The following is a 15,392-nucleotide window of genomic DNA, read 5'->3' as shown; positions in this document are numbered from 1 at the left end:
GAAACTATGCTGTTATTGTACACTCTATACTTTCTTGCCTGACCAAAGCTGGTGGGGTTTTCATGGGTTCTTTAATTTGTTTGCCTGCTTTTTTAAACAGGTAAGCTTTAAAAGTGGTTGTTTTGCTAGGGATGGGGGGAGTCATTATAGAACACCTGAAGTATCTTTAGCTTTGTTCTGAAAGTATGAACAGGAGGGCAGGAGGAATAAAAAAAAGCAAAAGCAAAACTGGGGACTGTGTTCACAGAAGCTTTCTCCCACTTATGGCCAAGGTGACTAAGCTACCAGCAGAACACAGTTTGGAAGAGTGCAACAAGTAGTTACAGGATCCCAAAGCCTGCAGCATTCACATGAGACGGCCCATTCATCCACATTTCTCTCCATTTGTTAGTGCACTAAGGCAGAATATGACTTACTGAAAAACAGAAAATGTTTTCCCAAGGAATTCCATTTTCCATGTAGTTCTTTAAAATAGGTTTTACATTACATAAACCTAATGCACATGAGGATGCAAATTAAGAGAAAATATGTTTTCCATATTTTTTAACATATTTAGGATATTTATATATCCATACGGACAGACACATTTGAACATGCTTGTTAAACAAGAACTTTATCCTGGCATTTAAGCACTACTAATTTTACTGTCCAAGTTCAGAGTTCTGCACCCACCAACACAGATGGCATGCTAGTAGCTACAGCTATCTAGAATTTTTCATCCACTGATGTTTCTCAGTGTCACACTAACTAATAAGCACTCCACTTGTTGGTTCAGAACATATCAAGGAACATCTGTTCAATTTTCAGAGGACCACCTGGCAGGCACATATTTTATAAGCTTGTACCCTATCACTTTGCAGTACCTGACATTTTCAGATTTAAAAAAAAAGAGGAAAAAAAGGCATTATTAGAGGTTAACAGAATCTATACAGCAGAACTCAGAGCTGAAATTTTTTAAAAGGGCCCAAAGGAGCATACAACCATGCTCAAACTAAGTAGCTGAAGACAAAGGATCTTGAGATTAAGGTAGAGAAGCACCAAAACAATTTTACACATGTGTACATATATATTTGTATCACCAGTGTTACCTTCTTGGTGTTCAGGGATAGTTTCTTTGGTAATGTATTTCCTACTACTTTAAGCATGAAGTAGGATTTCAAGTACTGTTAGAGACAGAAATCTGAGTCAAATCATACCTACTGGAAAAAAGCAAGATTCTCAGAAATCTGCATTTCACTTCAGAATACCTTTACTACACCCTGTGTTTCTCCTGACACTATTCCAGGTCTGCCAAAGCTGATAGATGAGCATCCATGCATTTAACAATCCACAAACCCTCTTGTTATGTATACAGGATTAGGCACAATAAATAGTGTGCATTTTTTATTACTTTAATAGGAAAACATCTTTATTTCAGCTGCAAGCCAAATTTAAGAAACTATTCCAACCAGAAATAGAAAGTAATGTTACTGTGTGTGTTGCTGCCTGAATTAAAAAAAAAAAAAAATCGCATCTTTACAGCTATCCTGTTTTCAGCCACACACCTTTACTGATGAACTGAAAACAAAACTAAGGTCTTGATTTCTAATTACAGTCTGCTCAAAAGATACAGTATTCTTTTGAAGTGTTGAGTCAAAGGTACAATTACAATATGAGACAGATTGTAAAGCATGTTGTTTCTCCTAAGTTTTGCCCTTTATATAACTGCAGTTCTTAGATGACCATCCTCAGAGTCAAGAGATACACATATCTATATGGAAATTGTTTTACCGAGACACCTACAGCGTGTCCTGGCTTCTCCTACTATACATATCCATCTACTTTGAGAAGAATCTTGAGATTTTCAATGCTGTAAAATAGGACAGACTATACATTCTAAAGGCTGCCAAATATATACAGCACTTTGGTAATTTTACAATAGTTTTCTGTTTGCATACTCTTCACAGCTGAAATGCTAAGTTATACAGCCATTTCACTGTCCATTTGCTTTTATATTTAACTACTGAAATAGCAAATGTAAAAGAGTAAAAATAATCCCTTCTTGCCACCTTTTTTAAAATTTTAACCTGATCTGCTTTGATACATGAAAGACAGCAGGAGTCAGCAGTACTGAAATCCTTGGAATAACACCATTCATTTCATTCCTACATAAGCCAACAGGTATTGAAAGAAAACTTCGTTTCAGAACACGAAAGTCTACAAGTGTACAACTTCCTATTTCTGTTTATGTAACCTTTTACTCTAGATGTAGAATTACATGCCAATCAGTTCAGTCTCAGATTTTTGTATCTGCATTACTGTAAGCTTCATAACAGTGTTCAATTTAACACAGGCTACCAAATGCATTCAGTCTAAACAGAACAGCTGAAAAACAAAGACACTCACTGTGAACAGAGAGCACATCTACTGGGATAGTCAGTGCATGGAAGGGAAGGTTGCAAGCAAAGGGCAATAGCTGTTTCACTCTAAATTCCCATGGAGACATCGCATCTAGCATAAACATACCCATGGGAGCAAGAGCAGAAATAACTGTTACCCTTTCAAGTTTACACCCCCATTTGCTGTGCGTCAAATTTCTTTCTAGAAGGGAACAGATGAACTAGCATTAAAAAAAAGACATCCATATAAAAGTTAAATATTTGATTACAGTAGCAAGTCACCACTTCATTATGGGAAATAACTCGTCTCTTGGAATTGTTATTGATCCGAACTCTCCTGTTTTGGTTGTGTGTTGGAGACTGGTAACTCCAGACTTGCCCATAGCAGGGGCTCTGCTTTTCTCATAGTGAGCTCAATCTTTGTAGCGGTCATGTTCACGTAACTCCTCTTTACATCGATCACCTAGAACAGTAAAGGTGTTTCATGCTTTAATTTAACAGACACTGGGGATTTAAGTTAGGGAGTACCTCATCACTAAATTTCAGTAGATGTTTAGGTAGATGAAGAACCCTCTACTATCTTGAAAAATCAAGACTTTTTCCCATTCCCGAGCTATGGAATGCTTATGGCATAAACATATGCCAATGCATATCTAACATACATTGGCTAACATGCATAACCAAGGGTTTTCTGCAATACCACTACCATGGTGTTGGGATCAGAAAGGACCTTGGAAGGCCGCCTTCTGTACAAAGCAGTGCCCATTCTGATGTAACACTGGATCTCCAGGGTCATTTTATTCAGATTTAAATGTAATTACTCAATGTCATGCAACAGAAATTCTTTCAAAAAACAGAGTAATGAGGAAAACCATACCATTTTGAAAGAGAAGAAGCTAATGTCTTATGCTTCAGTTTCCTTCTGGGGTTTTTTGTTAGATTTTTTGTTTGTTTCTATTTTAATAGAAAACATATTTTTATACTTACTCCCCATAACTTCACAGTACGATGAAACTCCTTTTCTCCTTCAAATACAATATGGATATTTACCTTAACAGGAAAAAAATCCAAAAAAATAGAAAAGTTTATCATGTTAATAAAACATCTGACACCCTGAGCATGTTTAAACAGAATAGGACTTTAGGACTTGGATCCTACAATGACCAAAGTGATAAAATTATCCCTCTGAAATAGAGATGAGTATCTATTTTAATAGATTATGATACAGTTGCAATCAACAGTGACCACTGTTATCTTATCATTTTAGATTAAGAAATAAGAGAGGCATTTTAACACCTGTTTAATATTAGTAGCTGTGAAACAGCATACAATAAAGAATGGTATCAAATTACATTAAGTCAAATACAAGTAAATGATGACTCAATAATTATATAGACACATGGTGATACAAACCCATAATGCTTGAGTTTTAATTATGGAAGTCAAATCAAAGATTTTTTTTGCATACTTTTATTGCAGCTTTAAAAAACCCCCACACATTAAAGTGCAGATGTCCAAACAGAAGGGAGAAAAAAGCTATACATGCTTGAACAAACACAAATGTCAAGAAAAATCAGTTACTCAAAAAAGAGTCTTATGCTATCTCTGCCTTGTAAATAAAACTGAGCAGATTTTCCTAGGATCAAGTTGCTGAACTTAAGGTAGAGGCTCACCATTGTGCTATTAGCTTCCACGTAGCTCAGATCAGGGACAGAGTTTTTAGCATATACAGAAACAGTCACTTCTCCTCCAGTCTGGTGCCAATCATGCCTGCATGGAACTACTTTAGTACCCTATATAAGGAAAAAAGTATACAGGAAGGAAAAAAGACTTAGAATTACATTTGAATATTTTTTTACAAGATTAACAGCATAAACGCCCAGGTCTTTTTTTAATAGCTAATTAGCATCGCTAATAAAGGACTGTATTTCATCTTCACAGAAGACTCAAGACTCCACTTGCAATTCTTTTTACTAAGAATTTCAGTATCTCCCTCTCAAACAAACTACAACCAAAAAAATGTTGTACTTGGTAGATCAACTTCCTTTCCAAGACTACAGTTAGCCAGCAGGTTATAAAAAGGAACTGAACACAGAGAAAGAATGCCATGACTCCAAGAATGCTTCATAGTCCTGCAAAAAAAAGTATTACTCTCTGTTCTCTGATGCAGAAAAAGTAAGTAAACTGTGAAAAAAACCCTCAAAATAAAAGCAAAAAGCTAAGGTAAAAAAACCCCTTGCTGGATAGAAGCCGATTATCTCAATACACATACAATTAATATACTCATGGTTTCTTTAGATGTGGATAAATTCTTTAGTCTTTTTCTACACTCTCCTGCGTTACCCTCACCACTTCAACTTTTTTTAAATCCCTACTTTTTGCACTTGCAAATAATTCTTGAACAAAAATATACATATTCAAAGCAACCAGCAATTATAAGATTTAAAAGAAGTAAAGGATTTATGAAGTAATTGCTCTGGAATTAAGTAATGAAACTACACTTTTTATAACATATCTTTATTTTCTTTTGTTAAACATTCCTGATGTTTGCAGTGTCAAACCCTTTTTGCCTCAGCAACAGACAACACATTCATAACAAGAACTTTTTGTTCACCTGTATCCATCGTGTGACCAAATACAATATTCTTAAAGAATCAGTTACTCCTGTACCACAGACTACTTCACACTCCATTTCTCAGTTTTCCTGCTATGTACATTATATACCCACCACATTATGTCAAAGGTGGTGATCTGTAATGGCTCAGCTACAATAATAACTCAATCCAGCTACAAACTACATTTCAGTATTCAAAATTCAGAATAGCCAGTTACAGAATGCAATCTTAATGCTACTTACTGCATCCTTTTTAGTCCATACGTGTGTTCCTCTTGTGCAGCCTTCTTGAGCTAAAAATGTATTGAAGTCAGAAGTTTTTCTTTTACAACAGCTCCAGTACTTCATCCTTGAAAGTTTGCAAAGTAATTAACAAACAATATTTAGGACACTGTTTACAGTGAACATTTAAGCTCTTTCCTTTATGCAGTATTACTGTTACTTCCATATACTCTTTTCAAGCATTGTAATTTTTTGACAGAAGAGGGAATAGGGAATAAATCAAGGCAACATTTATGAAGAAAGCAAGAATACACAATAAACTAGGTATAAAAACCTGAAGTTAACTGAATACTAACCCTTCACAGAACAGAGGTACAAAAATGGAAGTTAGCTGAATACTAACCCTTCATGGAAAATAGGTACACCAGAATGGTATATACATACTTCTTCTGTGCTGTGCGGTCCTTCGTATGTCTGGTGGGACAAAGCATTTACAGAGTATTACTGCTACAGGATTTGGAGCAAGGAATAAAATAAAACACAACAAAACCCAGAAATAATTACCAAAGTACGACAAAGCTTTTGGGTAAATACTCTAGATTTAATGGCTTGTTCTAGCTTTTCAAAGTAAGTGTTCAACCTTCCTTCACAGAAGGTTCTCTGGCACTGCTAAGAAGCTGTACTTTATATTAGTTCAATGGCACACATCAATGGTGACACCACCTATGCTCATAAAGGTAACTGCAGATCCCCATAGAGATTTTTGTCTTTAAAATACTCTGAGCATTCAGAGAAAACAAGAACTTAACTTGAAAATAAATTAAATCTGTCACTCATAAAACACATAGGTTCTCTACAGAAAGTAAAATAAACAATATACAACTTAGCCACTGAGTATCAGGTCAGTTCTTCCCAACACAAAGACTGTCAAAGTTCTCCTCCCACCAGAGCTTCAGTAGATAATGCAAAATCTGCCAGGTAAAATAGCTATTAAAATTTTACTGTCCCCTTTTACACAAAACAAGCCTGTCAGTGTAATTTTCACTTAAAATGACTACGTAATATAATGACTAATTTTGGTACTAGATGTGTTAAAACACTGACTTTTTAATTCTTCTTGCAGGAAGCATTAACTGCTAAGATCTGTAGATACTTCTGATCTATACATATTATCAAGAGCAACTCAAGTGTTATCAGTAAGCCACCTCTCACCAACACTGTATTTCATATGTTAAGTTGAAACACCTCAGTACCATGGATTTGACAAGCTTACTAATTAGAAGTTCATGACAGGTTTACAAAAAAAAAAATCTTCAACTTTCTGCGAACAACTCACATTTGTTCATACTAAAGCATGTAATCAAATAAGCATTTGTTAAACCCAATGGACTTTGTGCCTTTTCCAAATTAACTTGTAGCACACAAAAAACCAAAACTGCTCACTTAATAGCTGAGCAGCTGCATTTAGAGTACAACTAAACCACTTACTTTTGAACAGCCTGCATTTTTACATGCCGTCCCAATCTTGATTTCATCACTATCTTCCTCTGTAAACAGATTATTACAGAAAATAGCAAATTAATTATATAATCGACTGAACACTTTGCTTTATTAACAACTAAAATGAGCCGAGGAGGAGATTAGAAAAACCTTCCTCTTCAAGATTCTATTTTCTGCCTGACAGCGAAATCTGCCAGAGAGGTAGAGAGAAACATTCCAAAAGCTGTATTATCTATGCATCAAATTCTAGGCTCTGTATTTTTACACATTTTAAGTGGGGTAAAAAAAAAAAGATTAAGAAGATCATTACAATCACAGGGGAAGTGAACAGTCATTCACCTAGTTCAGTTTTGTAAAACTAAGAATGTAAAAGGCTTCAACTGCTGTCTATAAATGCACACAGGGAAATAATTTGGATACCATGGAGAAAGAAGAGCTAAATTAGCTTGGCACAAGAACAAAAGAGCATAAAATAGCCACAAGCGTAGGTTGAAATTACAAAGTTACTTAAGGAGCAGTGTAGTTCTGGAACCAAATTCCAAATAAAATGTGGGAAGAAGAAAGAGGAAAAACAGACAAGGGAGAACTGACTAGTCTTCCAAGGAATTCCACCAATTTATGAAGGCTTTATATGATTATACTGTCTCTGCAATAATAGGGAGTAAAGCTCATTTCTTGGTAACTCTGTCAGTCACATATTCAGAAATGGATGTTCCCATTACAGCCATTCTAAACAAAATCTTAGAAAAGACACAGTTCAATTAATGCTAATGACAATGAACTGCTCCTGACAACCAAGTCTCCACGTTACCCACATCTGAACTTCAACCATCATTTCCTGGACTGGAAGGTATTTCAGATTATTAAGAAAAAGAACGTAATTACAGGAAACTATCACTTCAGAAATTACAAGATCAGCATTTCATTTATTACTTAGCATCCCATACCTACTTAATCTCCCTGTCTCCTTACCTTTTCTCCCTTCATTTTCTGATGACAGTTTCAGTTTATCGAGAGCTTGTTTCAAGGAAGCTGACACTTTCAGCTGCAAATTTGTCATTGGCTCATCTGGGCTAAAAAAATCCATATATTAGTGTCAACTTATTTCACGAGAAAGAATTTATAGAAGACAAAGTAGTAACTTTTAATCTTCCTACAAGGCTCTTCCTTTCAAACCTCCCTTCAACAAACAGACTACAGTTGTAAATGCCAATCTGTACTGTTCATGAAAAAACAGACTAGAAACTTAGAAGGCAGTCAATTGGAAATCCTAAATATTCTACAAAATTAAAAATAAATCAGAGATACTAAGGAATCTAAATAGAAGCATCCCAAAATTATTTTTATTACTGTTTAAAACACTCAACACAGTTTCTAGTAGCATTTTAAGCTATGAGGTTATACACTTCAATTTTCACTTCTTGAGTTGAAAGATCAAGTACTTCTTTGTCATAACCAGAATTCTTTTCTCGTATTTTGAAGCTCAACATAACAACATCACTTCTACCAAAACCAAGGTCTTCTAAGGTTAATTTTAGAATTTCTAGACCTCATGAAATGTGCAACACTGAATAACCAAGCAAGCTCTAACTTGGCCAACTGACTACAACTTTGGAAAACCTTAAGTTGCATATACCATACCTTGGTCTCTTAATTGTTTCCAATGGTTTTGGTGCCTGAATTATGTGTTCTTGAAATTTGGGTTTCAGTTCAGCTAGCTCCTTTCGCTCAGAGGTAGTTTTGACTTCTGGTTTAACAGGCTCAGGAGGTTTCTCGCTGTTATGGAAACCCTTTGTACAGCCCTATTGTGGAAAGCATATGTTTTTATTTATGTATAAATGCAGTGTAGTTCATATGCATTAAAAATTAACAAAAACTGCAACAAGTCTTCTTGATTCATTTCTTCAGCTCCATCATTTCCTGTAGCCCACCCTTAACACTGGCTGCAAAGGAAACCCTACCACTAAAGTGGAAAATATTCTCATTTTCGATATAAATTAAAACGTATACTTTCTGTAGTCAAGAAAGAGGCAATAGATGCTCTCCATCCTTTATTAGCAGATGCTGACCATCCTTTATTAGCAATCCAAACCTATTTTGATAATTCTAACAAAGCTTGAAAATGAGCTATGACTTCAGCATTATATGAAAAAATAGAGCATATAAGAATTAAGACAGTTTCAACAGAATTAGGCTAATTTAAAACATGTAAGCCCATGCACCATTAAATATTAATCACTGTCACTTGACAAGTATAGAAATTGTAAAGAATCATGAGTACATACCACAATGCTTAAGAAGTCAGAAAAGTCTGTTGTTCTCCTCTTACAACATGACCAACCCTACAAACATTTTGGAAGAGAAACAACATAGGCATGACCACTGAACTTGACAACAGCTTTAAAAATGCAAAATATTTATTATTTTTCTTTAAAAGATGTGGCATATCAAAATTAGCAATTGTTTTCTTCCCTACTGTGGACAATAGCATCATCTGCATTTTTAAAAGTCAGAGAAGTCTTATAGTTTGCTGGTGCTGCCTTAATCAAAAAGTTCAGTAAATGTGAGGCAATACTTTCATGACAAGTTAGGTGCCAACTCTCTGCAACAGAGAACAGAAATGTTACTTCATCTGACTGAGTAACATGTAAGCAAAACAAAGACTACACCTGAGACCAGGCTCATCTCCGGCTCAATGCTCAAGGCCCTCTTCCAAAAATTAGAGGGATTTTTTTTCCTTTTCTTGAGCACCACTCAGATCTTTCAATTTCTTATTTCCCACCAACAGAGTTGGATATGTGCATTGCACAGCTATCCAACTACATAAATCAAGAGCACTTTTTATTATATAAACCAGAAATTCAACTTTAGAGCAAATTGCCTTGCCACTGTGAATAATATATCTTAGAACTCAAAGAAGCTTATTAGAGGCAACAGACTGACTAATGCACCACTGCTTTGAAAGCTTAAGTGGTGCAACACAATAGGTTTTAGGTGGGTGGTTCAAAAATACCCTCAAAATATAAACTATTTCCACAATAGAGGAGACAAAAGGTTCATCCTGCCCACCTAGATTATCTAGAACTCATCGCATGAAGAAAACCGCACATTTGCAATTATGATAAATTTTTAATTAAGAGGCAAGAGGCAGGATAAGGAGAAAGAGGAAAGTGGTACTTGTTTGTAAACAGTGAGTATGTAAGAGAAAAAGGGAGTAAACATAAGTTTTTGAGCTAACTGAACAATTTCTTTCTTTATAATTATGTAGAAGATTTTTGTACTGTGCTCCGAGTACAGCTGTAATTTTGTACAAAAAATTTACCACTGTCTAAGCAACTGTACACAGTATTTCATCTAAGAGTATTTGCCCCAATTTGCCAGTGAAACATGATGGCTGATTCCAGAGTCAGGTACTGCAATATAAGCAACAGCTCAGAGCAAACACACGGCCCAGCACAAATGCAGAAGCTTTCACAAGGCCAAAAGACCATTGTTGAGAGGAGATGCACTTCCAGTAGAAGTAGTTCCTAAGTACCAAGAAAAAAAAAAAGCCACTCACTCTCTCAAAGCTCAGCTAAACAGCAGTTTAGTGTTCTAAGAAAAGCCACTTAGGCTACATCAGTATTAATAAAGTGCCAGGCTCCATTTTTGGACACCAGATTTTTGACTACACACAAATAAATTATTAGAATGATTTCCAGCACTGTTTCAGCAGTTATGTCTGAAATGATCCCCTGTAAGCACTCTGTATGCATCCAGTAGATCCTTGAAGAGGGAAAACAGTTCAGCAGAACACCAAGGAAGAGCTGTGCAGTTGGGCTAAGCACTGGAGACCCATCACAGGTACATTTAATTCTTCACTGAAGATGGAGCCCAAGAATCCTGGACAGCTGCATAAGAGGCATGGGTGACCAGTCCCAATTTAACCAACATTCTCATTTGGCTGATTAATGAACGTGACTGTGTTTTACAGCAGACAAATGTCACACACACATCAGTGCCCTGGCCACATTAGACCAAAAGCAGCTGCTCTGAATTCCAAGCAGGTTAATTAATTTAAAGAGTATGAAACCTCTCAATGGCTCCACAGTCCTATTTAGAGGACCTAATTACACTGCTGAGAGACCTAAAGTCAGTTAATCAACAGGAAACAGTCATCTAGACTTGCATGGCATTTAGACCATGAGTGGAGTTTTAAATTTCTTTTTCAGGAATTAGTAACTGTGCTTTTCTAATTTCATGGGGTTGTTCATGATAGGCTGAACATCAGTTTCTCAACATTGAAAGATCTAAAATTAAAAAGATGAAAAACCAAGCAGATAATAGATAATACTTAAAAGGACAGTTGCATACTTACTTTGAGAGCATCATGAAAAACGGGCACACCTGGATGGTATGTGCATGAACCTAGAAGACAATGACTATTATTAATATTGTGGCACACCAAGAATATTTATTCATATGATTACAAACCCAGCAAAAATGCCACATTCACAATTAATGTATGCCATGAGCTGCCCCACTTCCCTGAGGGCACATCATTACTCAGAAAAATCCAGATTCCTCCAAAAAAGCTATCTGAGCGCATATATTAAACATAAATAATGAGGTCTTCTTTCTTCTTAAGGATTACACAACACAAACTTGAAAGCAGGTATCTAAGACAAACTACTACGTCCACGTGGAAAAAGGAAACTCTCTATGGATCATCCCTGCCTCCATCAGTAATCAGGCCTTACTGGTAATTTTGCAGAAGTAAGAAAGTGACCCTATGGCTACCTGACAGACAGAAAACACTGATTTATGGCTTCAAATACATCTTTTTGAACCTGATCAGAGCTTTGTCGAGAAGTATTCTGTTAAAAAAGTCTCTTGATGCAATTCATGAGCTCATGATTGAATAGTAACTACTTTGTTTTCTTTCAATGTTTGTAGTATCCTAAGCCACCTAAGGATTTGAACCCAAGGGTTAGTCTTCCACATGCAGGCAATTTTGATGTATCAATACTATTTATTACTAATAGATTCTGTACAAACACTACACTGTTTTTATGTGTATAATGTACAATCTCCATTAATGAAAGTGTTTGTATTCACAAATGTTTATCATTACACAGCTGTTCTCCTTTACTTGTATTCCTTTAACATGTAATAAAACTGCTCTGATTATATAACTTGTCACTGACAGTTACTGCATGGACAGTATTTTACTGGCTTCACTCTAAGCACTATCTTTTAGCCTTTAAAGCAAAATTAGAAACACTTAAAAGTGACACAAACAGTTACAAAGCACATAATAGGAAGCAAAAGAAAAAAAGTGATAAATAACTTCATTAGCAATCTGCCTACAGATATTTAATAGGAAAAAACCCAACCCAAATGATTTTATCTTTTTTATAAATATGTAGACTTTTAAAGAAACCTAATTTTGTACAATTTCCTTTGATTTTATATTCAGTGCCTGTGTTTAAAGCACTAATACAGTCTGAGGGATATCAGTTCCCACCTAAACTCAAAATGCACATATTTTAGGACATTAGTCCTCCAGCAAGACTTACAAATATATCCATAAACCTCTACCAATTCCTTCAGTTTCAGCATGAAAAGTTAACACTAGCAAACCTCACAGGAAAATCAAAAAGGAAAAAGGTGGTTATTTTGCATAATGACCAGGACTTCATTGTTAAATCAAATAAAAATAAAAGCAGAGGTTATTGTTTTACAAAAGTATGAAAGTATGTCATTGTAAGTACCATGAGAGTAAAAATAAACTCTGTTTTGTAGCAAAGATTATTTCTGAGTCAGAAGACTTAAATGAATATTTCTAATTATTCACTAGAGAGATGCTGTTAATAACAGCTACCGTTTTAGAGACCAGAACCATCACAAAATCAACTAACTCAGGGGTGGCTATGCTCCAGCTCAAGGCAGACACAGACAAGGGCCTGGTGGTCCATCTGGCCAAGTGCAATCCATTCTCCTCACTCTGCCCTGCAGTAGGTACCAGGTGGAGCAAATGACAGCCTGCTTGGCTGCTGCCTCCTGAGGGCCCTGCGTGCTCCAGGAGAGAAGGTGCCAGGCCAGGAGCTCTGCAGAGCCTCAGCAGAGCCAGCGGGATCCGACCACTGAGCACTCTGACCACTGAGCCTGCTAGAGAGGACAGTAAAGCACCAGCCCATCTGTGCTCACACCGAGCCCAACAGAAAATTAGGATACAAGCAGATAAAAGCTTATCCTAGTTCTGATTTGCATGAGATCAGATTGCTGCAGCTTTTGGTTGCTATTCTACATTTTTCACTGAAAAAAAAAAACCCAAACAAACAAACTAAACAAGTTACCTCTCCACTGCTGTTAATACCTTTCCTTTACCAGGAAGACCAAAGTATTTCCAAGCCATTTTCTCTAACCCTCAGATAATTTTTGGAGATACAAGTACCATAATTTATCAGGTTTTTGTTTGTTTGGAGCTTTTTTTATGTCAACTTCATAGTCAAACTGATCCTACCATGCACACACTACTATCACCTTACTGCTGCCATCCTTAAAGCACTTTATTAGTCCTTTCATTAAATATCAAAGTAGAAATTTGCAAGGGTCACCCATATGCAAAACCTGGTTGTCTGTAGAGATCCATAAATAATTGCATTTACCTTCAGAAATGCTTAGTCTAGGACACAGTGATTCCACTACACGTTCCAGCCACTTACTGAAACAAACTGCATGCCATGAAAGTTTCCCCAACCCAAGCATCACAGAGCTAGCATATGGCCATGCCAACCTGACCTAGTTTACTACAGCTTGATCACCAACTGTAAAGAAGCGTTACTTTTATAAGGAGCACAGGTCACAAAGTCCTAACAGGATTTGATTTTTTTCCTTTTTTTTAAACAATAAATACCTGGTTTGCCTTTTGGGGCAAAGGGGTGTAGGGGATGGTGGTGGAATAGATCCCTAAATGTAAGCATTCCACAACTGTGCCCCTTCTGCTGTTACTAACATTAGCAAATGCTACTCAATATGTTGCCCCTCTGTATGCAAAACCACGTAGCTCAGAAAAAAATAAACACTCTTTACTGCCACGGTTCTAAACCACGAAAAATGTACAAGCTAGAACATGTTAGCCTACTTCTAGCCCTGGGGGTCACTAAAACTTAAATTACTGCAAAGAGAGCATTCTAGAAATCCAACCAACACAGTTAACTTTATAAACCAGGTGAGGACGAGCCTTCTGAAAGAAAACTCAACTCACCCTTCTGCACCTCTGCGGAATTATAAAACCCCAAACGACAGGGCTTTAAATACGCTTCACCAGCATTCCCAGCAAACACAGAAGCACTGCAAGCGCTCAAGGCACTTGGAAGAGCAGGCACACGTGTGTGATTAAGGCACATTTAATTACCTGCTGTAAATCCACACACTTAAACTAAAAAAAAAAAAACATAACAAAACCCAAACCAACCAGCCTACCAAACTAAAAACCAAAAACCCGCTGGTGACTGCGGTGAATGCAACGCCCACAGAGGCCCTCAGCAGAGAAGCCCACGCTGGCCTTGAGAGCCTTTGGCACACATGACAGCGCCGCGCAGCGCCGGGCCCGCTCCGGCCCCACACGCGTGTCCCCGGGCAGCCGCACCCGGGGCCGCCTGAGAGCCCCACAGCGCCGCGGGGCCCGGGCCCGGCCGGGACGGGCTCACACCGCCCCGCAGAGCCCCAGGGCCGCCCCCGCTCCCCGCGCTGCAGCCAGGGAGGCACCGCGCCCCGGCCCCTCCGCCGTCCTCACCCTCCGTGTTGTTCTCGGGGTCGAAGCGCTGCCCGCAGCCCCGGTTGTAGCAGAGCAGCGACATGGCCACGGCACCTCCTGCCCCGCCGCCCGGGAGAGCCGAGCCCGCTGGAACACGGCGGAAGGAAGAGGGGAGGAAGGAAGGAAGCCGGGCAGCAGCCCTGGGGGCGGGGCAGCTCCGGCGGCGGAAAGAGCCGGCCGGAGCCTTCCGGAATCTTCACGAAGCTTCGGGGGCCGGCCAGAGCGGGCGGGCGGCCGCGCAGGCGCTGCTGCGGGGCCGCGAACGGCCGGGCGCTGGGCCCCGCAGTGAGTGGGACCGCGGTTGTGGGCGAATGCTCGGCCTCCGGAGAACTTCTGCCGCTTTTAATTTTGATTTGAAATAAATGTTTATGTGTACGTATTAAAAGGCTGTCTCATCTGCGCAGAAGCACAGATGCCAGCGGCAGAAACCTATTATGAAAAACACTAATTTATGTTCTGTTAGTTCACTGAAAGTTTGCCCGGCTGCTCCTGACAGCTGGCCAACTTACATATGCTCTGTGTAGTGTGCATTATAGAGGTTGTATTTGAAATCATAGAATAGTTGGCAGTGGAAGGGATCTTCGAGATTATCTAATTCCAACTCCACCACGATAGGGAAGGACACTTCACTAGACCACGGTGCTCCAAGCTCCATCCAACCTGACCTGGAACACCAGGGATCAGGCATCCACTGTCCCACTGCCTCAGCACCTTCAAAATAAATGTTTTCCTACTACTAAGTCTAAAATTTTCAGTTTGAAGCCATTCCTTGTTTTGTCACTACATGCTGTTCTAAATACATAACTACAGACATCTACATTACTGTGAGCAATTACAAACTGATTCCTCCTAGTTAAACACCTACAGCACAGCTTTT

General features: G+C 38.2%; 1 protein-coding gene across 1 annotated transcript; it reads right to left on the bottom strand.

Annotated features, from left to right (window-relative positions):
* Positions 1-1,525: 1,525 nt before the first annotated feature.
* CHORDC1 (cysteine and histidine rich domain containing 1) lies at positions 1,526-14,692 on the bottom strand. Its single transcript, XM_064719093.1, has 11 exons — positions 14,495-14,692; positions 11,072-11,121; positions 9,000-9,056; positions 8,356-8,516; positions 7,687-7,787; positions 6,703-6,761; positions 5,618-5,688; positions 5,236-5,341; positions 4,052-4,171; positions 3,366-3,428; positions 1,526-2,841 (listed from the first exon to the last, which is right to left on the bottom strand). Exons 1-11 carry the CDS (start codon positions 14,556-14,558, stop codon positions 2,698-2,700), a joined length of 996 nt encoding a protein of 331 aa, XP_064575163.1. The 5' UTR covers positions 14,559-14,692; the 3' UTR covers positions 1,526-2,697.
* Between the last annotated feature and the right edge of the window lie 700 nt (positions 14,693-15,392).

The sequence above is a fragment of the Zonotrichia leucophrys genome, chromosome 1, assembly GCF_028769735.1.
Source record: "Zonotrichia leucophrys gambelii isolate GWCS_2022_RI chromosome 1, RI_Zleu_2.0, whole genome shotgun sequence".
Classification (NCBI taxonomy): domain Eukaryota; kingdom Metazoa; phylum Chordata; class Aves; order Passeriformes; family Passerellidae; genus Zonotrichia; species Zonotrichia leucophrys.
This window is presented reverse-complemented; position numbering and strand designations above follow the sequence as displayed.

Coding starts and splice junctions, on each gene's coding strand:
- CHORDC1 (XM_064719093.1), bottom strand. CDS start 14,558: ATGTCGCTGCTCTGCTACAACCGGGGCTGCGGGCAGCGCTTCGACCCC. Junction 7,788..8,355: donor GAAACAATTAAGAGACCAAG/GTATGGTATATG, acceptor GGATTTTTTTAG/CCCAGATGAGCCAATGACAA. Junction 3,429..4,051: donor TGGAAGCTAATAGCACAATG/GTGAGCCTCTAC, acceptor TTTCCTGTTAAG/GTAAATATCCATATTGTATT.